This window comes from Narcine bancroftii, chromosome 6 (genome assembly GCF_036971445.1).
Source record: "Narcine bancroftii isolate sNarBan1 chromosome 6, sNarBan1.hap1, whole genome shotgun sequence".
NCBI classification, from domain to species: domain Eukaryota; kingdom Metazoa; phylum Chordata; class Chondrichthyes; order Torpediniformes; family Narcinidae; genus Narcine; species Narcine bancroftii.
Window position 1 is genome coordinate 223468102 of NC_091474.1, and position 22985 is coordinate 223491086.

General features: G+C 41.6%; 1 protein-coding gene across 1 annotated transcript in view; it reads right to left on the reverse strand.

Moving 5' to 3' along the window:
- Positions 1-22985, reverse strand: part of scml4 (Scm polycomb group protein like 4) — an 89254-nt gene that overhangs the window by 27284 nt on the left and 38985 nt on the right. The window contains exon 4 of the mRNA XM_069887517.1: positions 16946-17146. Coding sequence (XP_069743618.1) covers positions 16946-17146 — 201 coding nt within the window. The remainder of the gene's footprint in view (positions 1-16945; positions 17147-22985) is intronic.

Below are 22985 nucleotides of genomic sequence, written 5' to 3' on the forward strand. Positions count from 1 at the left end.
GACATATCTACAAGTTACACGCTGAAAATCATGCAAAAGACCAGGTGGGAGGCAATAACCCTCACCACGAGACCATCCTCTGGACAGGGCATGGCCACTATGTGGACTCATGATGCTGCCCAGTTGTAGACTCACCATAAATTACCTTCAGCATGTTGAAATATTCATTGGTGGTTCTGAAAGGAAGGTCTTAGTACCATAGAGCAGTACAGAACAGAAAACAGGCCCTTCAACCCTTCTGGTCTGTGCTAAACTATTATTCTACCTTGTCCCTCTGACTCGCACCACTCCCTACCCCTCCCATTCAGGTAATTGTCCAAATTTTTCTTAAATGTCAAAATTGTCTCTTATGGCAGGCAGAAGGCAATTTTGTGTAATATTACACATTCTGTACTGTTACACGGGGCAGAAAAGAATCGTGAATCGAATCTGCATTTACCAATTTAGCTGGCAGCTCGTTCCACCCTCCCACCACTCTCTGCTTGCACAGAAATTGGAAATTGCAAGGGCACCATTCCAACAGCCAATTTCAGCTGTAGCTAGCCACAGCAGCCTGTGATTGAATGTATGTTTTGCACAATGACTTCCATGGCAATTTGCGGTGGGGGTGAGGAGAGAAATGAATCCCATGTTAGATCCTGTGTGATTTTTAAAGCACACCTTCAATTGGACGGCAAGACCACTTAATATTCAAAGATGATTCAAAATTCAAGATTCCTTTATTCTCATGAAATAGTACAGAACATAATATTACACAAAATTGCCTTCTGCCTGCCACGAGGCAGACAAAGAGTTGCCATTAGTGTCATCCAGTGCCGATTCCAGTAAGAAAAAGATTGAAGCTGTAAAGCAGAGATAATTCCAATGAGGCTGGTTAATGGTGCATCCATGAAAATGCAGAGAAATGTCTCAGCTACAACTTTTAAATTTTCTAAAATTTAAAATTTAGACATACTGCACGGTAACAGGCCCTTTCATCCCTTGAACTTGTGCCGCCCAATGACCAACAACCGGGTATGTTTTTTTGAAAGGTGAGAGGAAACCAAAACACGGAGGAAACTCATGCAGACACAGGGAAAATGTACAAACTCCTTCCAGGCTGTGCCGGCTTTGAACCCCGATCACTGGCACTGTAACAGCATTGCGCTAACCGTCATACTACTCCTATGTAGAAGCTGCCGTAGTTCTACAACTCAGAATCAGGAAGGATACAATGACCTGATGAGGACACTGTAGGTTTCTTATTGTCTCTCTCACTCCTGCTGAGTATTTCTGGCTTTTTCTATTTTATTTTGACTAGCTAAGGCAGTGGTTCTCAACCTTTTACTTTCCATTCACATACCACTTTAATTATTCCTTCTCCCATAGGCGCTCTGTGTTTAGTAAGGGATTGCTTATGGTGGTATGTAGGTGAAAAGACAAAGTTTGAAAATCGGTGTTTTAATCGTACCTCATTGACTCATTATGTGCACGGTTTCATAACTCCAAAGGAAATGGGCCAATGACAATTTTTCTTAAGTAAAATATTTCAGTAACAATTGGGTCTAAAGCAGTGGTTCACAACCTTCCCTTCCCACTCATATCCCACTTTAAGCAATCTCTTACTAATCACGGAGCACTTATGGCATAGGAATTACTTAAAGTGAATGGAAAGAAAAAGATTGAGAACCACTGATCTAAGGATTTGTTTTGTGACAACTTCAGTAAAGCATTTTAATAACTAATTGGAGTAGATTACTGACCTGTTAGGAAATTGACTGAGTGGTAGGATCCAGAGTAGAGATAATGGATGAATGACAAATAGCAAAGATGAGATGCATTTGTTCCACAAGGTTCTGTGTTGGGTACACAGCTGTACACTGTAGTTAGAACATAGAGGATTACAGCACAGTGCAGGTCCTTTAGCCCATGATGTTGTGGTGACCTATATATAAAATGCAAAATCTCAGGAAAAGTTCCAGCAAGGCTGTTTCTGCAAAATGGTCCATATTCACTTCAAGCTGCAGGGAACCATTGTTTTCTGCCAGGCCAAGGTCACTGTGCTGTGTTACGAGTCCAGAGGACCCCAAAACCCAGCAGCAATAGATATGCACCACGAAAAAGGGTTACTTAAACAAAAGTTGCTTCTAATTATCTTTGAACATGAAAAAAGATTCAGACTTTAACTTATTTCTCTTTTTCTTCTTCTTTGGCTTGGCTTCGCGGACAAAGATTTATGGAGGGGTAATGTCCACGTCAGCTTCAGGCTCGTTTGTGGCTGACAAGTCCGATGTGGGACAGGCAGACACGGTTGCAGCAGTTACAAGGGAAAATTGGTTGGTTGGGGTTGGGTGTTGGGTTTTTCCTCCTTTGTCTTTTGTCAGTGAGGTGGGCTCTGCGGTCTTCTTCAAAGGAGGTTGCTGCCCGCCGAACTGTGAGGCGCCAAGATGCACGGTTTGAGGCGATATCAGCCCACTGGCGGTGGTCAATGTGGCAGGCACCAAGAGATTTCTTTAGGCAGTCCTTGTACCTCTTCTTATCTCTACTAACTCACTTAACTCCCTTCTAATTCTCAAGCACACGTGTGTGTAATGTGTGCGTAAGTTCAGCAAACTTCTTTGGTTCACAGCCCAATCTCACTGGTTGCAGGCAATTCTTGTACTGTGCACAGAAGTTAACATTAATAAAGTTCACCAGGCTTTAGTGCTTAACAGGTAAATGGTTCTATTGGTTTTCAGAGAGAGAGTTTTTCTTGTTCCAGGGCATCCACAGAGTTCCTCTCTGTTCCTCCTATTCCAAGGGAAACACCAGACAGCCAGTCCACTCTTTTGACCAGGCTGTCTTCCAAAGCTTGCCAGCTTGTCCCTCTGGAACAAATGTCTGTGCCTCTCCCCTCTCTCTGTCACTCCCTCCTCTCTGAGAGCAAAGCCTGCTTTTTCTCTGCTCTCTGTCTGCAAAGATCACATGACCCTCCAGACAGCAAGTTCTGTTTTCCAAAGCGGCCCTGCATGTTTGTTGCCCTTTGGCAAACAACAATCCTTCATGAGTCTGAGCACTCTTGCAAAGGCTCCTGCAAAAAATTCTGTGTTTTAAAGTGTTTGTGTGTGACCTGCTCTAACAAATCTTTCCCAATTTATCTCCCAAACACCTCTATGTACTCTGTCACAGCTGAGGCCTGTTACAGTCAGTCAGCTACATTGGAATGGCCTTGCCATTCACATGCCCAACTCAAGATTCCCACAACAGACATTCTATTCAGGATCTTTTGGCAGACAGAGGAAAAAGATTCAAGAATGTGCTCAAAGCTTCCTTGAAGAAATGCAACATTCCCTCCAGTTCATGGAAATCTCCAGCCTCTGTGCAAACAGAGAGCACACATGATGATAAACAGGAATACAAAGCAATACCACCCATGTTTTGGACCTGAGCCCTTCATCAAGGCATGATGCTTGAAATAAGGAGGGGAGGAGGAAGGGGTAGGGGAGGAGTGCATGCCAACGGGCAAGTGGTTATAGGTAGATATGGGGAGGACGGAGGAGAAAAAAACTGATGAGGGGTAGTTCTGACAGGGGAGGGGTGGGGAGCTGGAGAAAAGGAAACAGAGAGATAAGGAAAGAGAGAGCGATAGGGGAGAGGCCTAACAAAATCCCAGAGAAGCCAATGTCTATGCCATCTGGTAGGAGAGGGTGCAGACAGAACACTGCTCCTCCAATCAGCGGGTGGCCCAGTTTGGCAGGGCACGAGACCATTTGGAACTGTGGAATTGAAATGGTTGGCCACTGGGAGGTCCCCATTATTACTGCAGACAGAGCAAAGGTGCTCAACAAATCAATCTCCCAATCTGTGTACAGTCTCTCCGATGTAGAGGAGGCCTCAATGGGAGCACCAGATGAAGTAGATGACCCCTACAGATTCACTGGTGAAATGCTGCTCATCTGGAATGGCTTTTTAGGGCACAAATGGTGATAAAGGAGGAGTTAATGGGTGCATTTCTAGCAGTCACAGGGATAGGTACTGAGGAGATGACCAGTGGGAGGGGATGCACGGACAAGGGAGTCGTGGAGGGGGAATGATGTGTCTGGTGGTGGTATCAAGTAGCAGTTGACAGAAATTGTGGAGGACAACATGCCAGATGTGGAGGCTTATGGGATGGTAGGTGAAGACAAAGGAAATCCTGACCTTGTTGCATCTGTGGTAGAGGGGTTCTGGGCAGATTTGCAGGAAACATGGACAAGGGCCAAACTGATGGTAGTCGAGGGGAAGCCACGTTGTTTGAAGAAGGAGGATATTTCTGATCTTCTTGGAATGGAAACCCTCACCCTGGGAGCAAATATGATGGAGGAATAGAGAGAAAGGAATACGATTCTTACAGGGGACTGTTTCATCTTGTATTCGTATGTGTGAGCTCTTAAGACAACACATGGATGAAGGAAAAAGTTCTTTAAAGTTTAAAGTTGATATGAACAGCACCATGAGGTTGCAAGTCTCCGCTACAGCTCCAGCATACTGAGTGTCTTGCTCTGTGTCAGCCCCTGGTGGCAGCCAAGTACAATCAAACAGTAAGGCATTGCTAGTTGCATTGCACCCATGATCACTACCATTACAGGATGTGAAGATATGGAGTTGAGGTAACTGTGGGAGTTGGTGGGTTTATAGAAAATGTCTTTTGACAGTTTGTCTCCCGAGATGGAGACTGAAAGATTGAGAAATGGGAGAGTGTTACTTTAGGTGGACCAAGTGAATTTGAAGTCAGGGTGAAAGTTAGCAGCAAAGTAGATGATGTTGATGAGCTCATCATGGGTAAATGAGGCAACATCGGGGTAATCGTCAATGAAGCAGAGGAAAAGTTGAAGAGCCTCGTCTGTGTAGGCTTGTAGCGCAGATTGGAGAAAGTGTGAAGAAGTTATTGAGGGTGAGGACAAGTTCTGCCAGGTGGAGGAGGGTGGTGGTGGAAGGAGGAATTTACCATGACATTGACAGTGTCAAGACCTTGCATTTGAAACATGCAAGAGCCTGAGGTAGGTGGCAGAAGGAATGGAACATCTCACAAATGAGACTGCATTTCCAACCTTGTAAATCACCTCAAAATCCTCAATTGTGAGGTTCTGGCTTAAAAGAAGAAAGGGCAGTGGATATTTTTTATATCTGAAGATGCCAATGAGACAAAGCTAAATGGCAATGCCAAAACATCATGGAGGGGAGCAGTGCACTTATCAGAGATACTGACAGATGAAGCAAGTGGACAGAACTGTGGCAAGTGTATTCCAATACATGAAAACGTCAAACCATTCAGACAAGTTCTAAACAGTATAGAACAACTTTCATCAAAGCACAATGCTGGAGAAACTCAGCAGGTCAAACTTTAAGTCGCAAAGATAAAGATAGATACATAACCAACATTTCGGGCTTGAACCCTTCATCAAGGTATGAACAAAATCCCTTTATCTTTGCGACATAAAGTACATTCTTTGACCTGCTGAGTTTTTCCCACATTGTGTTTTTGGTTCAATCACTGCCGAATTTCTTGCTTTACTCTTTCAAACAACTTTCGTCTCTGTGAAACACTTGAAGATTGTTGAAATGCCAATTATTGCGCTTATAATCGTGCTGCTTGTATTCTGTTACAGCATCATATTTTAGAAATAATCTTAAACATATGTATTGACCTCTAAGCTGCAAGTGAACTTTTGAACCAAAATAGTGAATTCCTATTAAGAACACATTTGCTCTTTAATTTCACTTAATAAACCTGAATTAGTAGCTTGAAGCATTACTTTTTGGCAGCAACATAGCTCAGAGCGATCTGGAGCAACTTATGGGCAGGCGTATTATTTACACTATTTTTGGTGGAAATCCCAGTGGAAGAAGGTTCATTATTCACCCCGTGGCAATCTACTCCATCACGTCAAGACACAGGAAGAATGAGTTTATCAATGAAAGAAGATTCTTGCAGACTGCAGCAGATTAGATTCGGGGAAGGTGAAACTCAAGAGTTCTTCATTCCCACCTCCTGGGAGAATCTCTTCATTAACAAAGCATCTGCATGGATGTTCAGCAGTTCCTGGATTCCAAATACAGGCTATTTTGGGGCATTCCCAATATCCTGCTGTTTGCCTATTGTTTTCTTCTACAAAGGAACACTCAAGAAAAAAAATATTGGCTCTGAGGATCGCCAAAGCTCCCTTGATATTATTTGAGCTGTAACCAATCAAGTTTCACCCTGAGCTTGCTAGAGACAGCTGATCTTCGAAAGAGTAGGGAAGGGGACAGATTTTGGGCTCAGCCTTCCTACATAAGAGAAGGCAGAAACGTGCACTGAGACACAAAGTACTGGAGGGACTCGGCAGGTCACACAGCGTGCACAGAAAGTAACAGGCAGTTGACATTTCAGGCGAGCCCTTTTTCAGGAGGGCTGAAAGATCAGATGCCTGAATAAAAAGGGAGAGCTTGGTGGGGAAAGGCGGAGGAGCACAGGCTAATGGATACGAAGTAATAGGTGGATGCAGGAGGGAGGGTAGAAGAGAAGGAAATTAAGTGATGGGGAGGGAGCAGAGGGAAGCTCTCTGATAGGAGAAGGAAGGGAAAAGGGTGGGAAGCTGGAGGAAGGGAGACAGAGGAATAGGGAAAGAGAAGGATCAAGGGAGGGGGTTAACAGAAATTGTGTGTGTGGGGTGGGTGGGGGGGGGGGGGGGAAGTCAGAATTTGATTTCGCCTGATTGGAGTCTACTGAGATGGCTTGTTCACCTGTGCACTAATTCTGTTCCTCACCTATCCAATTATCCTGCTGGAAGTGCCAAATATGGCCAGCAGGTGGCCCAGTCAAGTCCCCTTCACTGCTTAAAAATTCCAACAAAGTTTGCTGTCTATTTCTATCTTGTGCACTCCTGGCCCTATATAACTTACACCATGTAAGCATGTTATTTGGACCAGCCAATCCATGACAGCAACGAACCACTAAGGATCTTTGTATTGTACAACATTTCCCGCTGCTATGGACCAGGAGTCGACAACAATTCACTGACCTCTACCAATCTCAATCTCGAGAATCATTGAACACCTCAGCTCAGAAACAGGCCCTTTAGCCCATCCAGTCTGTGCTGAACTATTATTCTGCCTAGTTCTAATGACCTGCACCCAGACCATAGCCCTCCATCCCTCTCCCATCCATGCAACTATCCCAATTTTTAAAAAATGATCTCTTTCAGGTCAATGGGAGTCATTCAGCCCAATGGTAATAGTGTTAATTGAAATGCCTAACTTCTTCCAGAATTGCTTGTCTTTTCAATATTACATTTGACATAATCCTTTTAAGTTATGTTGATTTGTTCTTATAATTAATGCATTACAGTCCTGAACAAGCAAATATAATTGATCACCTTCCTTCTTCTGGAACAGCATTCAGTATCCCTTAAATGCTTGTGCATGAATCTCAAAAGGTTGGTTTGCAGTGCAGCAGGCTATCAAGAAGGGAAATGGAATGTTGGCCTTCATTGCTTGAGGGATTGAATTTAAGCGCAGGGAGGTTCTGCCGCAACTGTACAAGATACTGGCAAGGCTGCATCTCGTGTAGTTCTGATCTCCTTACTTGAGGAAGGATGTACTGGCTTTGGTGGCAGTGTAGAGGAGGCTCACCATGTTGACTCCAGGGATGAAGGGGTTGGCCTATGAGGAGGAAGATTGAGTCATCTGGGACTGCATTTGCTGGAATTTAGAAAGATGAGAGGGTATCTTATAGAAACATCTAAAATTATGAAAGGCATTGATAAGATAGAGATAGGTAAGTTCATTGGTAAAGGAGACCAATAGGGGACATGGCCTCAAGATACCGGGTAGTAAATTTAGGACAGAGATGAGGAGGAACTGCTTTTCCCAAATGGTGGTGAATCTGTGAAATTTTTTGCCCCTTGAAGCAGCGAAGGGAATTTCAGAATGTATTTAAGACAATGTTGGATAAATTTCTACATAGTAAGGGAAAATTGAGGGGTATAAGAAAAACACAGATAGTTGGAGATGTGCCTATCATCCAATCAGCCATGAACACATTGAATGGCAGAGCAGGCTCGACGGACCAGATGGTGTACTCTGGATCCTATTTCTTCTGTTCTTATGTTAAATAACTGCCCCGACCCACTCATTACTCACAAATAACGGTCCCCTGGCCCATTCATTATCCATTAATGACTGCCCCTTGGCCCATCCATTCAGTACATCATTTGTATCTCCAGCATAAGATTCTGACCAGCTCTGGTCAGGAGGTGGAGCCACAGAAGGCTAAATCACATGGGATCCAAGGTGAACTGGCCAACTGGATTCAACACTGGCTCGGTGGAAAGAGCCAGAAGAAAGTAGTGGAGGATTGTTTTTCTCATTGGAGGACTGTGACCTGTGGTGTGCTGCAGGAGTCCGTGCTGAATCCACTGCTTTTATTTAAATTGATGTTAACAAATCGGGTCTTAATGTAGGTCGTATGATTAGTACATTACTTAGTAAGGGTAATGGGCAATGAGGAAAGATATGTAAGTTTACAACAGGATCTTGAACATTTGGGAAAGTGGGCCAAGAAGTAGCAAATGGAATTTAACATTGAACAGTGTGAGATGTTGCATTTGGTAAGTTAAACCAGGGTATAACTTTCCCAGTAAATGCCAGGGCCCTGGAGAGAGTTGGAGATCTTGGAATACAGGTGCATAGTTCATGAAAGTGGTGAGTCAGGTGGACAGGTTGGTGAAGAAGGCACTTGGCCCACTTGCCTTCATTGGGCGGGGCATAGAGTACAAAAGTTGGGATCTCATGGTACGAGTTCTTGTCACCCATCTGTAGGAAGGATGAGAAGGAGAGCAAAGGAGGTTCACCAGAACGTTGCCAGGACTGGAAGGCTTGAGTATCAGTGAGAGGTTGGATAGGGTGCATCTTTATTCCCTGGAGTGTAGGAGGCTGAGGAATGACCTTATCAAGGTTTATAAAGTTAAGAAGTGAATTCTCACTGTCTTTTCACCCAGGTAAACAATTCTACAACTAGGGGACATAGGTTTAAAGTGAAAGAGGAAAGGTGAAAGAGATACCTGATGGGCAAATATTTCACCCAAGCGTAGAGTGTATCTGAATGACCTGCCAGAGGGAGTTATAAAAAGTGGACAATTAAAACATTAAAAAAGATGTTTGGACAGATAACATGAATAGGAAGAGCTTGGAACCTCATGGACCAAATGCAAGCAAATGCCCAGAAAGTCAACTTGGTCAACACAGACATTTGAGCTGAAGTCCCATTTCTATACATTTAGCCCATACATCTCCCAACCTCCCCTTTCCATGTTCTTGTCTAAATGAGGAACCATTTAGGTGCAGTGGGGATGTTCGTAATGACATGGAGTCTAAGGCCCAGGCAACAGTCTAAGGATTAAGGCTAAGATATTTGAGACTGAGACGAGGAGAAATTTCTTCTCCCAGAGAATGGTGAGTCTGCAGAATCCTCCATTACAGAAATGTTAAACCTAAATCATTAAATTGTTTGTTGGGATAAAGATATTGTTCATAGGATGAAATAGATCATGTGATGTAGGAGAGAGGAGCTGAATCTGAAAGATCAGCCAAAGGTTTGATGATGGAGCAGGTTAGAAGGGTTGAAACCCACACTCCTCTTCCTATTTACCATGCTATCCGATTCAAGGGTCTGCGCAAGCACATTGATGGGAGGCACACGCTTCCCAGCCTCTCTGATCAATAGTTGGCCTAATATAAAAATTCTGCCTTCAGACCATTTCAGCATTTGTAGCCTTCTTCACGCCATTGCTCGCACTGCAATCTTCATTGCTCTTCCCTTGGCCTGCCCACAGCTCCCAGCAGCTCGAAGCCACTTGCATTGTAGCAGCTGATTGGAAACCTTGTCCCCTGTATTTTCTGGAGCCATTCCAATCCCGTCTAATTTCCCCAAAATCAATGTGGCAAAGACATAAACAAATCCTAATGCCCCCACCCCTGCCGAGATCCTGTTTCATCATCCAAATCTCTGTGTTAAACACCTTAGCGCTGTTTTTAATGTCCTTATCAAGGTTTATAAAGTTAAGAAGTGAATCCTCACTGTCTTTTCACCCAGGTAAGCAATTCTACAACTAGGGGACATAGGTTTAAAGTGAAAGGGAAAATGTATTTCAGGACATCGGGGAAATAGCAGAGGTTTGGTGTGCGTGTTCACAAGGCACACACCACGTTGCAAGTCCTGCTGAGTGTAAGACTGAAGAAATATTACCAACATTTATAATCACATACTAAATGTATAATTAATGCATTTCATTTAATTATTTGCATGGCAAATGAGAAACTTAACATCTTAATCTCAGCAGGTTGAACAGCATCAGACTGCTTTTCACACCAGATCCCAGTATCTGCAGAATCTCATGCATCTTCTCCTTGCTTTATTCCTTTTCTTGTTTCTTCATTTAGCACAGATTGTCAAGAATTTCAAAACCGGCTATTTGTAGTCATCAAGGAGGCGGGACATGGGGTGGATTTGGAAAGGTTTTCAAAGAGTAATTGTTTAATCTCAGACAAACTCCATTGATCAAGATTTTGCCACTTCCCATTTGGTTCTCCTGTACAGTTTGGGAGTTCCATACATTGCCACTAGATGGAGGTCTAAGTGCAGTGTTTGGATGGAACTCTCCCTTAGGAATCAGTTAATGATTCGCAATTGCAAAACGTGCATTGCCTGATTGGTTGGTAATTACTTACACCAATTAATGCTTTAAATGTCTTCCAGTCTAAACAAACCGGATGAAATGCAGTTGTGGAGGATGGAGTACAAGAGGTGACATCTTTATTGGTATGTGCAGAATGAGGGTTATTTTAGATTTAGTGCCTTGTACTGAGTTAATTGATGAACAAGTATTTGAGCGTCTTTAGGGAACAGAGATCATGACAGGATAGAATCCATAAAAATTAAAAGTGATTTACATCAAGATGAAACTAAGGCCTTAAACGTGAATAGGAAACCCTGAAGGCATGTGACATGAAGTGGCTGCGTTAGACTAGAAAACAAGATGAAGGATTATGACTGGAAACAGCAATGGCTAATACTTTAAAGAAATTATGCAGACTTAACATTGTGCATCATTCTAGGACAGCCATTCTCAACCTTTTTTTGTCTATGGTCCCCTTAGGACTCTGTTCAAAGTTTATGGGCCTCCTTCCTTGTGAAGCAGTCAAGCTACATAAAAATTATTTTATGGTTTCAGTCGTGGCCTCCCTTACATGTTGCTGTGGCACCCATTGAGAATGGCTGCCCGAGGGTAAAGACAAATTTAGTAGGGAAAGCAGTCCAGTTGCCAAAAGAAGTTAAATATGGTGTTAGATTAAAAGAAACAACCAGTCAGCCCAAGGAGTGGAAAATTCCAGAATGCAGTCGGGGATACTAAAGAAAAGGAGAGGTGACAGATAAGGAGAGGTGAGTGTGAAATGTGAAAACAAACTCGAAGAGCTTGCGAAAAAGAAAACTTTCCCTTTCCGACAGAGACCATGAGAAATTATGTGTGGAGGGAATAAGGACATTTTATATGCAGGGCATGAAGATATTTTGCATGCAGGGAATTAGAGGTTAGGCAACACTTGGAGTATTGTGTGCAAGGTCTGGTCGTCACACTACAGGAAAGATATGATTACACTGGAGAAAGTCCAGGATTTTCCTGGAGTTGGAGGATTTTAGTTAAGGGGTGAAATGAGGTGGGCTGGGATTGTTTTTCCAGGAGCAAAGCAGTTCTGATAGAAGTACCTGATAAACTAATGAGAGGAATTGACAAAGTAGACACTCAAAATCTTTCTTTTATTGGCAGGGTTAACATCAGAACATAGGTTCAAAGTGAATGGAAGGAGTTTTAAATGAGATTTTAAGGGAAAGATTAAGGGATTAGTATCTTGAATTTAATGCACCAGATGGTGGTGGAATACGATACAACTACAAGGTTTAAAAAATATTTTGTAAGACAGTCTGATAGGCAAGGCTTAGAAGGATATGGTCCTAATGCTGGCAAATGGGATCAGTGTAAATGGGCAACAAGGTCAGCATTGACATGATGGGCTGAAGGGCCCATTCCTGTGCTACACAAATCTATGCCTCTGAACCGGTGGAGATATTAAACGTAGTTTGTACCTGCCTTCATTGAGCAAAACACAAAGCTTCCAAGGACCAATTGATTTTGAACCAGGTTCACTCCAGAACTGTAGCAATTTAATTTTTAAAAATTTATATTTAACTTTTTTAAAAATTTAGACCTAGAGCATGATAACAGGCCCTTTTGGCCCATGAGCCTGTGCCACCCAGTTACATCCAATTGACCTACAACGCCCCGGTATGTTTTGAAGAGTGGGAGGAAACCGGAGCCCCCGGAGGAAACCCACACAGATATGGGGAGAACGCACAACATCCTTATAGATAGCGTGGGATTCGAACCCTAGCCGACAGCTGGTGCTTTAACAGCATTACTCTAACCACTGCACTAACTGTGCTGCCCTAAAGAAGTGAATGAGCAGCTCTAAGAAATTAGCACAAGTTTTAAAAAAAAAACTATTTTGCAGAAATCATTGGAAATGAAATGTGATAAATCTGCAGGACCTGATGAGTTGCTTCCTAGGGTGAGGACGTTGGCTTTGGAGATGGTGGATGCAAGGGCTGGCATCTTTCAAAATTCCATACATTTTAGACTGATTTTCAGAGATTATAAAAAGGCAAATTCATTCCCATTGTCATCAATTAGTCTGACATCAGTAATTGGGAAACTGCTGGAACATGTTATCAGGGACATGGTAGCTGGGCACTTCAGAAATAATAAGAGGATTGGGCAGAATCGATGGGGAAGAGAACTGTGAGGTCCTGAAAAATATCAACATTGCAAAAGAGGTGGTGTCTGGCAGTGCTGAGGCGCACAAGAGCAAATCAATCCCAGGGGTCTGACAAAGTGTATCCTAGGACATAGTGGGAAGCAGGAGAAGAAAGAAAACGGGCCCTGGCAGAGATATTTGTATAATCTTTAGCCACATCTGAGGCACTGGTAAACAGGAGGTTGGATAATGTTGTGCCTTTATTTAAGAAGGGGACAATAGGCTGGTGAGCCTAATATCAGTGGTGGGAAAGTTACTGGTGGGGATTCCAAGAAACAGGATCTACCTGCATTTGGAAAGACGGGGACTGATTAGAAATAGTCAGTATCGCCTTGTGTGTGGGAAATTGTCTCTCAAATTTGAGGTTTGTTTTGAAGAGATTATTGACAAGGATAGGGTGATAGATGTAGTCTACATGGACTTTAGCAAGGCTTTTGATAAAGTAACATGATCGAGGCAAGCCAGCTAATTGAATTCAAAGTTGCCTTGGTGATAGGAGGCGGAGGGTGGAGGTAGAAAGATTCTATTCTGATCAGAACTCTGTGACCAGCAGGATATTACAGAGATCAGCATGGGGACTCTTGTTGTCTGCCATATTAGCAAATTAGATGTGAATGTAGGAGGCCTGATTGGCAAGGTTGATGATAGGCAAACTAGGCGCTACCTAGGGTGCAGACCTCAGAGGGGCACTGTTGACGAGAGCAAATTGTGCCCCACAGTTCAGGTAGGCCAAGGGGAGGATTTGGAGACAGGAGTTCCAGTGTGCTCCTGCAGGCCGACTGCTGAGGGAAGTGTTTGGAGTCGGCGTCGGGAGCTCCAGTAGTGTGCCCGTAGACCGACTGTCAAGGAGAGGGTCAGCCTTCAGAATCAGTCATCAGGAGCTCCCGGCGACACCCAACTCCAAACTCTCTACTCGGCCTGTGTCCTTGGCTTACCGCACATGCACACTGGAGTCAGGTGTGCGGTAGTAGGCCGAGGGGAGGGATTGAAGTCGGCGTCGGGAACTCTGGTGTGCACCTGTAGGCCGACTGCCGAGGGCAAGGTTCAGCCTTAGGAGTCAGGCATCAGGAGTTCAGGACAAGTACTAGCTGGTTTCTAATAGCAGAATAACTATCAATATTCATAGATGAGAAATAAAAATATATAAATTCTTAAAATAAATCAACTCAGCAATTACTCCATGCTATTTTCTGTTGTTATATATTAACGATTTTGTATATTAGTTTTGAAAGTATCATTGATCATAAGAATTTGAAAAGGCAAAGTAACAGAAAAGAATTTCCATGTGTAAAGCAAAGCTGGAATTAAATAGTTACATTTTGCTCAGGGGTTTCTATCCAAGTTCTCACAGTTGTTGTGTGATATGGAAATACTATCCTTCCCGTCAGAGACATATAATCAACTTTATTATTGCTATAGTTGATGCAGTCTCACAATGGTACAATTCATAGAGCTACTACCTCCAAACTCCAGTGATCTGACTTCTACCCTGAACTTTGACACTGTCTGTTTGCAGTTTTCACAGTCTCTCTGTGACCATGGGAGCTTCCTCTTGATTCTCAAAGATGTGGGCAGGTAGATTATTGGCCATTCCTGTAGTGTGCAAGTGAGTTGTAGAATCTGGGGGGAAATGATAGAAATGTGGGGGGGGGGGAAAGAAATAGCATAGATTTGTAAAAATGGTTACAGGAAAGTCAGAGCAAACTTGATGGGCCTAAAGGGTATTTTCATACTGCATCATTCCTGTGGAAAAAAAAATGGACACTGGAAGGTATATAGTCTTAAAGGTGTGTGAAGTGAAAGATTTTAATGTTGTGTTGCCCTTGGCGGAAGGATGCGTTAGTTTCAAAATATTTTCTCCTGGATTTGAGAAATATAATCAAAGATCGATGTATTACTTAGTCTTGCAATTTAAAATAAATTTAGCAGTTTCAAGTTTTGTGCTTCCCATTTTTTTTCTTCAAAACATTTGTTTTTGAAAATTGAAATAAGCACATTTTTTTTTTCGGGGGTAGGGAGGTGCAAGTAGTTGGCCTTGCCTAAGGTGCAAAATAGTCTGGCACCGACCGGCCCTGGGTGGTGCGGATCCAAGGAAAAAAGGTTGCCTCTGGCTCAACAGGATAGAAATCGGATGGAAAATTGGATAGGGCACTGGCAAATGGAATTTAATTCTGATGAGTGTGAGGTGATGCTTTTTGGGAACTCAAAATGAGATTGGACATATGCAGTGAATTGAAGGGCACTAAGGAATTGATGAATGGAATAATCTGATGAAAGAGGTAGAGAGGGTGGTGAAGAAGATGTGTGAAATGCTTACTTTTGTAGGTTGCAGTACAGAGTATAGAAGTTATATTGCAACTTTACATTTAAGAGACATTTAGACTATCACTTAATTAGGCAAGATGTGGAAGGACACAGACCACAGGACTGCTGCTGGGCAAATGGGTCTGCGTTAACTTGATGGCCAGAGGGGCCTATTTCTGTGCATTAGAATTCAATGACTCAATGAATCATACAACATGCCTGCAGAGCTTGACAACATGGATAGTTGAATGCTGTGTGGGTGTCTGGAATCAGGACTCATAGTAAGGAGTTGACCATTCAAGACCGAGATCGAATAAATTTCTTCAACCAGAGAATGGTGGATCTTTAAAATTTTCCACCCTCGAGAACTATGCAGACCTCATCTGCTGACTGTCTTCAAAACAGATGTATGTTTAGATATCAAGGCAGATCAAGGATGTAAATTTGGTGCAGGAAAGTAATCGTGAGCTGAAAGGAAATCTGCCATGATCTTACTGATCAGTAAAGCAGGCATCTGGAGTCAAAAACTTTCTGGCACTCCTATTTCTTGAGTACGTAAATTACACATATAAATAGACCATCTAGTAAAGTAAAAATATTATCCATTATTCATCATGTTATACCTTTAAGTCAGAAGTTTTCAAACTTTAAAAAAAACATTTTGTTAGTGTAGTGCGCTTCGAAAGAACCAAAGACTTGTTGATCCAAACTGAGGCTTTTATTAACTAAAAGAATGGAGCATATCACGTGTAGGTCGACCAGTCCAGAATGACCTGGTCCGGCTAGGAGCAATCCTTTAAGACCTGCCAGTCGGTGTGGCTATGCTCTCAGCCAATCACAGTCATCCTACACTACAATCTGTACATATACACATTGGTGATAGAACTGTACTGTCACAGTTAGTATTTATAATTTGGAATTGGAAGTGGAAAATAAAGCTCTTTGAAGGTGTACACCACAAACTTTGTAGTGCCCATTTTTAAGGTTTCGTCTTTCAATTCTGAATTGTAAATACAAAAAAAATATTTTTTTTAAATTGAAATAATTTTAACTTTACGCTCGATGGCAGTAGGAATGGAGAGGGGCAGTACGTGATTGAAGGTTAATCCCACTCCAAGTTTGAAAAGTTGTATCTGAGGTACCACGCTCCTCAAGTCAATTATTATTTTGGTTTAAAGCAATGAGACATGAAATGTCAACGTATAAGCAAACACTACAACACCAGAGCTAGAACTAGATCCCAGTTCGAGATCTCGGTACCACACTACAGTTACCAGTGAACCAATAAATCAAACCCTTTCTGGAACAGTTGTCGTAAAGTTGGGTAGACGGGCCAACCTGTCCTTTGGTAGCCCCTTCGTTCCCAGACAACTGGGCCTTTCTTGGTTCACCCCCTCCTTACCTCACTTAATTCATATCTGACACCAGTGGCCTCAATGCGCTGAAGTGGAAACATGCTTGATAATTTGGCATCCGTTTGAAAAACTACTGTTCATATTTGCACAACAGGGCTTTTGATTTGTAATATGAATTTTTGAAAAATTGAGGATTTTACTGATTTTAGATGTTTTCATTCTGTTTGGACAGGAGTCATGCTTTGACGATATGCTTGATTTCCTGCTTTAAAGCCTCTCTACACATCTTGAGATCAGCTGGCACAAAAAATAGATGAAGAGCATTTCACACTTACTGACTTGATGCTACTGCAGAAAGGAATATAACAATCTCTGCTCAGTCCCATAAATTCCTCACATTTGCTATTAGTTCATTTGGAGCAAGTTCCGCCACGTACCTGATATCAGTTCACCGCCATGCCCTTGCTTCAGGCAGGAGAAGACTGCCTTCTGTTGAAAGGCACAATCGATGCATGCTTGGACAGCCTGCTGCAGGACCATGGAAGCTCTGGCAGGGCCAAAATGGTCAGGGAGATGCTGTAATTTCTTCTTGTCGAGATGTGGACCAGCACAGGCGTGCTTGTTGACATAAATACAAACTGCAAAAACAGAGAGGTCAGACATGCCAAGCATATGCGATGACTAATCATAGCATAAGAAGCAGCCCTATTAAGCAAACAACTTGACAAATTCCCTTCAGAAATGATAATTCCACATTCCACAATGAGCAGGTTTCGACTTTTGCCTTCCAACTGGTTTAATTACCTGGACCAAGATTTCCTCTCAGTCTCAGGTACGGAAAGGTCTAAAAATGCGTCTCTAGAGATCTACTGAATTCAGCACGTGCTTTTTAGAAAAGGAAATATTCCCTGAATTATTAACATTTTAAATATCAGCAATGTGCCCCCTCCCCCACAAATCCACTGCACAACAGCCACCCTTGTAAACAGTTCATGAGAACGTTGGGTTTATTAACTTGTGAAAGCAGAAGCTGATTGGGTTGAAAGGACCTTTGCACATTATGAAGGGAATTCAAATGATACCTTTTTGCCTGTTTGCTATAAGGTTCAGAGTAGGGAAAGTTAATCAACAGCAAATGTAAATGTTAGGGGTGAGAAGGGAAATCAGGCAAAACTCTTCCGAAGAGCATGGTGTTTTAGTATAAGGTAGATATTCACCGACTGCTTCAGGAGAAGGGAGTAGAATGAGTAATGAGCTGGTGAAACCAGCCATCGGAAAGAAAAGTGTTTTGAGGCTGTTAAAGTTTTTTTTTTAATTCCTAAAATCCCTTATGTTGTTACCATTAATGAAGATATATGTACCTTGGAACTATCTGCAAAGCTATTTTGCCTCAACTATAATTACAAGTTCATCTGTAAAGTTCATTTTTTATGGGTTTGTGAATCAAGGGTTTTAAGCAAATCTGTGATGAACTGACATTGAAGAATAAACTGCTATATAATATTCTGCAACAAGTAAACATGTGTATGGTCTGGCGGTGCTTCGAATTTCCATATCTCCTGCCAAAGCTCCATCCAGTGTGATGAACATATAGGAAGTTTCAACAGATGCGCTTTTCTGGTTGACGACCAACTTGCATTTTTTTTTAGTTATATAACCATATTTCAAGGGTAATAAGAATTTATATTTGTATAACATGTATTTATATGGCAGCAAGCCTGCTGATTGAAGAACATTTTCCTGCCATGAGCAGACCTTTGAAAGGATCTCTCATAAGGCTATTTCCTTCCACTGTTTAACTGTACTTTTCCCAACAACACTGTACTCTGCACTTTTCAACTGACACGAAATGCCCTGTATTTTTGTTTTCGTTACGGCACTGCCTGTTGTACTTAACTATCAGTTGACCTGCTTGGAGATCACGGAAAATAAAGCTTTACTGTAACCTGGTACATGTGACATTAACAATTAATTCAACTCCATAGTATCGTGAAGCATTACACCATACCCCGTGAGAACAATATCAAACAAAACCCGAATGGTTTTTCAATTATTTTAAACTTTTTAAAATCACTAAATATTTGAGTTGTAAGGAGAGGCTGCAACTTTTCTTCCTGGAACCTAAGGGGATGAGGGTGGGCTTACAGAGGGATATAAAATCATGAGGAGGGCATAGGTTAAATATGAGAGGAGAAAGTTTACAAGGAACCCGAGGAAATCAAATGGGGTTGGACAGCTGTAGTGAGCAGGAAATAATCCATAAAGGCTTATGAAGCAATGTTGACCATTATACAAGCAAACCACTGTGTAACCAAGAGTAAAGGTAGTCAGCAAGTGCAGGATTCATGAAGTTTTAACTTTTACAAATATTGCAGTTGAAGGGAATGGGGTTGCATGAAAATTAAGGAAACCTTATGTGAACCAGAACCTGTTGGGAACTGCCAGCAGTTCTCTACAGAGCGCCTCATATTTACCTCAATTGTCCTGGACATTGGCATCAACATGGAGCTTCTGTTGGCTGAGCTCCTTTGGCCATCGCTCAATGGCATGATACCTCGGGAATCCACAGAAGTTGAGCAGCAAAGTGTGCACTTGCTACAACTCCCCAGCACCTACACTCAGAAAACTGCTCATCAACTTATTCCAGGTTAGATCTGTTGATGTTACAGCATCCATTCAATTAAATAGTGGCATATCTGAGGAAGAGCTACAAATTTTTACAGAGCCAAAACAGGCCATTCAGCCCAGCATGTCCATGTACTGACCTCCACTAATTTCATTTACCCACATTTGGTCTGTATTTAATGTGTTCTTTAACTCAATCATTTACATTTTTAAAAAATGTTAATTCATTTATTGCAGTTCTGTTTGACAATCAGCAATACCTGGAGGAGATCTGAGTTTGAGACTTTTTAAAGTTTTCCAACTGACTTGCAGGCAGTACTTGCTCCGTTCCCATCCCCATACCCACCAGAACTCCCTCCATGAACTTCCCTCTCTCAACACAAAAACAAAATGACATTTAAGCTCCTGCAAACACAGGGGTTCTCCATTTGGAACAAGACTGCTTTGTGTGGAAATGGACTATGGCAGATCAAGGTCATTGTTGGCCTCAGGAGGTTGAAGAGGGCAAGGCAATCAGAACCCATCTTGACAATATTTTACAAGGGCATAATTGAGAGTGTCCTGTTTGGCTGCATCATTGTCTGGTAGGGTTAGGATAATACTATTACAGCACTAGTGACCCGTATCCCATGCTATCTGTAAGGAGTTTGTACGTTTTCCCTGTGTCTGTGTGGGTTTTCTCCGTTTACTCCAGTTTCCTCCAACTGTTCAAAACAAATGGGTTAATTTGGGTGTAATTGGGTGGCATGGGTTTAAATGACTGGAATCTGCTTCTACCATGTTGTAAATAAAACTAAAAATAAATGAAATTAAAATTTGAAAATTAAAAAAAGCATTGAACCAGAAGCTAACACAAAGGATCATCAAAATGGCCGACAAGATCAATGAGGTCTCCCTTTCCTCAAATGACAACATTGACTGAACATTGTTTAAATCGAGTTCAATTGAGAACCCTTTCCATCCACCACACAGTGTCTTTGACCTACTACCATCAGTAAGAATGATGGGTCAGCGTACAGAGATGAGGTGTGTCGCTAACAGACTGGTGCAGAGCCAACAATCTATATCTGAATGTTAAAAAACAACAAAAGAGATGGTTGTCAACTTCAGGAGAGCTCAGTGGGACCCCACTTAGTAAACCATTGATGGCTCCACCATTGAGGTCGTCAAGAGTATCATGTTCCTTGGAGTGGACTTGGTGGAGAATCTTCCCTGGTCCCTTAACACCAGCTCCATAGCCAAGAAAGCCCAGCAGTGCCTCTACTTCCTGCAAAGGCTGTAGAAAGTTCATCTCCCACCCTTCATCCTCACTATATTCTATATTTTACTTTTGATTTTTTTTCAAAAATTTTACATAGTGACATTTTAAATATACAATATATTAAATTTTTCTCACTAACACAACAAACAAAAAAAAACAGTACATCCCTCCTCCCCTTCCATACATACAGATCCATTCACTGTCAGAGCTTATATATATTTTAAATATATAGGGTGCAGTTGAGGAAACTACATTTTTATATATATAATAATTACTTTTATACTCCTTTTTGTTTCTTTTTATTACTGTATCTGGAGGTATGGCTGCCAGACTTTTACAAAAGTGTCATATTTATTCTTTAAGTTGTATGTGATTTTTTTCCCCATAGGTATACAGCTGTCCATTTCTGCAGTCCATCGTGCTATAAGTAGAGGGGAATCAGACTTCCAAGTGATCGCAATATATTTTTTTGCTACCCCCAGTGCTATTTTTATAAATGCGATTTGATCAATTTGTTACTTATTTCCATGAAATTACCTAATTCACCTGTGAAGGCCATTCCTGTTATCCTGGTTAATTTTTCTGCGATTTCTTGCCAAAAGGGCCTCACTTCCACGCACGACCATGTGGCTTGTAGAAAATTTCCTGTCTCAGTCCCACATCTGAAACACATCTCTGAAATTTTAGCTTTTGATCTGTGTAACTTTTGTGGGGTAAGATATAATTGGTGTAAAAGATTACACTGAACCAGTCGATATCTTGCATTTATAATTGACATCATGCTGTTCTTACATCAATCTGACCAGCTTCCTTCTGGAATCACCACACCCAAGTCCAACTCCCATCTTTCCCTGGACCTCTGCAACCCTGGTTTTTCCCTTTTGATCTGTAGAGCATAGTAGATTTCTGTTCTAAATGTGAATGTATTCCCCATCCAGACCATTCGTTCAATTTCACTAATTTCAGGTGAGGTCAACTTTGGTCCCGATCTTCTTCTTAAGAATGATCTTAGCTGGAGAAAATAGAAGGTCCCATTGGCCACTCCATTTTTGTGTTTTAATTGTTCAAAGGACATAAGAGTTCCTTTTGTGTAACAGCCATTAATGTATCTTATACCTTTGTCATACCACAAATGCAATATTCTATTGTCCATGTTCAATGGCAATAACACATTTTACACAATGATGTTTTTATTGATATCCCTACTCTTTTTCCTATACATTCATTAATTTCTTGCCACATTCTAATCATATGTATTAGAATGGGGTTATCCATCTTTTCCTTTCGTGATTTGAAGCTCCATTGATAGATAAAGTCTTTTGATTCTCCTCCTCTATTGTGTACATTCCCATTTGAACCCAAGACTGGGGGTGGGGGAATGGGGGGGGGGGTGTTTTCTTCAGTGAAGAAGGCTCTGAGAAATCTAGCCTGTGCAGCTAGGTAATATTTTTTAAAATCTGGAAGTCTAAGTCCTCCCAGCCCATAGTCTCATGTCAGTTTTTCCAATGCAAATCTTGGAACCATATTATTTCCATAGGAACTGTCTAATGTGGTTTTTCAGTAGCTTAAAAAATGTTTTTAGGTAACGGAACAGGCAGCGGTTGAAAAAGGTATTGCAGTCTTGGCATCACTTTCATTTTGATGCAGTTAACCCTTCCACTAAATTAATGGGTAAGTCTCTTCATTTCTGTTGGTCTCTTTCTATCTTCCCAAGAAGAGGGACATAATTTATTTGTACAGATTTTGCAAGTTATTGTCAGTTGCTATTCCAAGATATTTTATTCCATCCATCTTCTATTTAAATTCACTTCCTTTTTGGTATCTTTCATACTCAAAATTTGTTAATGGCATTATCTCACTTTTATCCATATTTATTTTGTAGCCTGATATTCTTCCATATTTTTCTCATGTTCCTTGTACTTTTTCTAAAGATTTAGCTGGGTCTGATAGGTACAATAGCACATCATCGGCTTATTGGCTGAGTTTGTGTTCTTCTTGACTTTGAAGCCCTTTATATCTGGATCCTTTCTTATTATTCCTGCCAATGGTTCAATTGCTAAAATAAAAAGTGCTGGGGACAGGGACATCCCTGTCTACTTAACCTACTCAAGGGGAACACTGCTGACATCTGATTATTTGTTATTGTTTTAGCTTGTGGTTTATGGTATAAAAGTTTTTATCCAATTTATAAATGTTCTGCCTCTACCAAATTATTCCAGTGTTTTAAATAAAATAGGCCATTCCAAACAGTTGAAGGCTTTTTTTCCCACATCTAGGGAGACTGTAATACTTGGATTTTGTTCAGATTTATCCTAGTGTATTATATTAAATAATCTACCTAGACTTATTGAGGAATGCCTTCCTTTAACAAATCCTGCTTGGTCCGTATGTATCAGTTTTGGCAAGTATTGTCCTAACCTATTAGCCAATGCTAATCAACACTTAACAGGGATGTTGGTCTGTATGACAAAGTTTTTAGTGGGTCCCTATTCTTTTTTGGTAACATTGTAATAATCACTGTTGAGAATTACTCCGGGAGGGTTTGCGTTTCTACAGCTTGGTCCAGGACATCTATTAAAAGGGGCAATAAT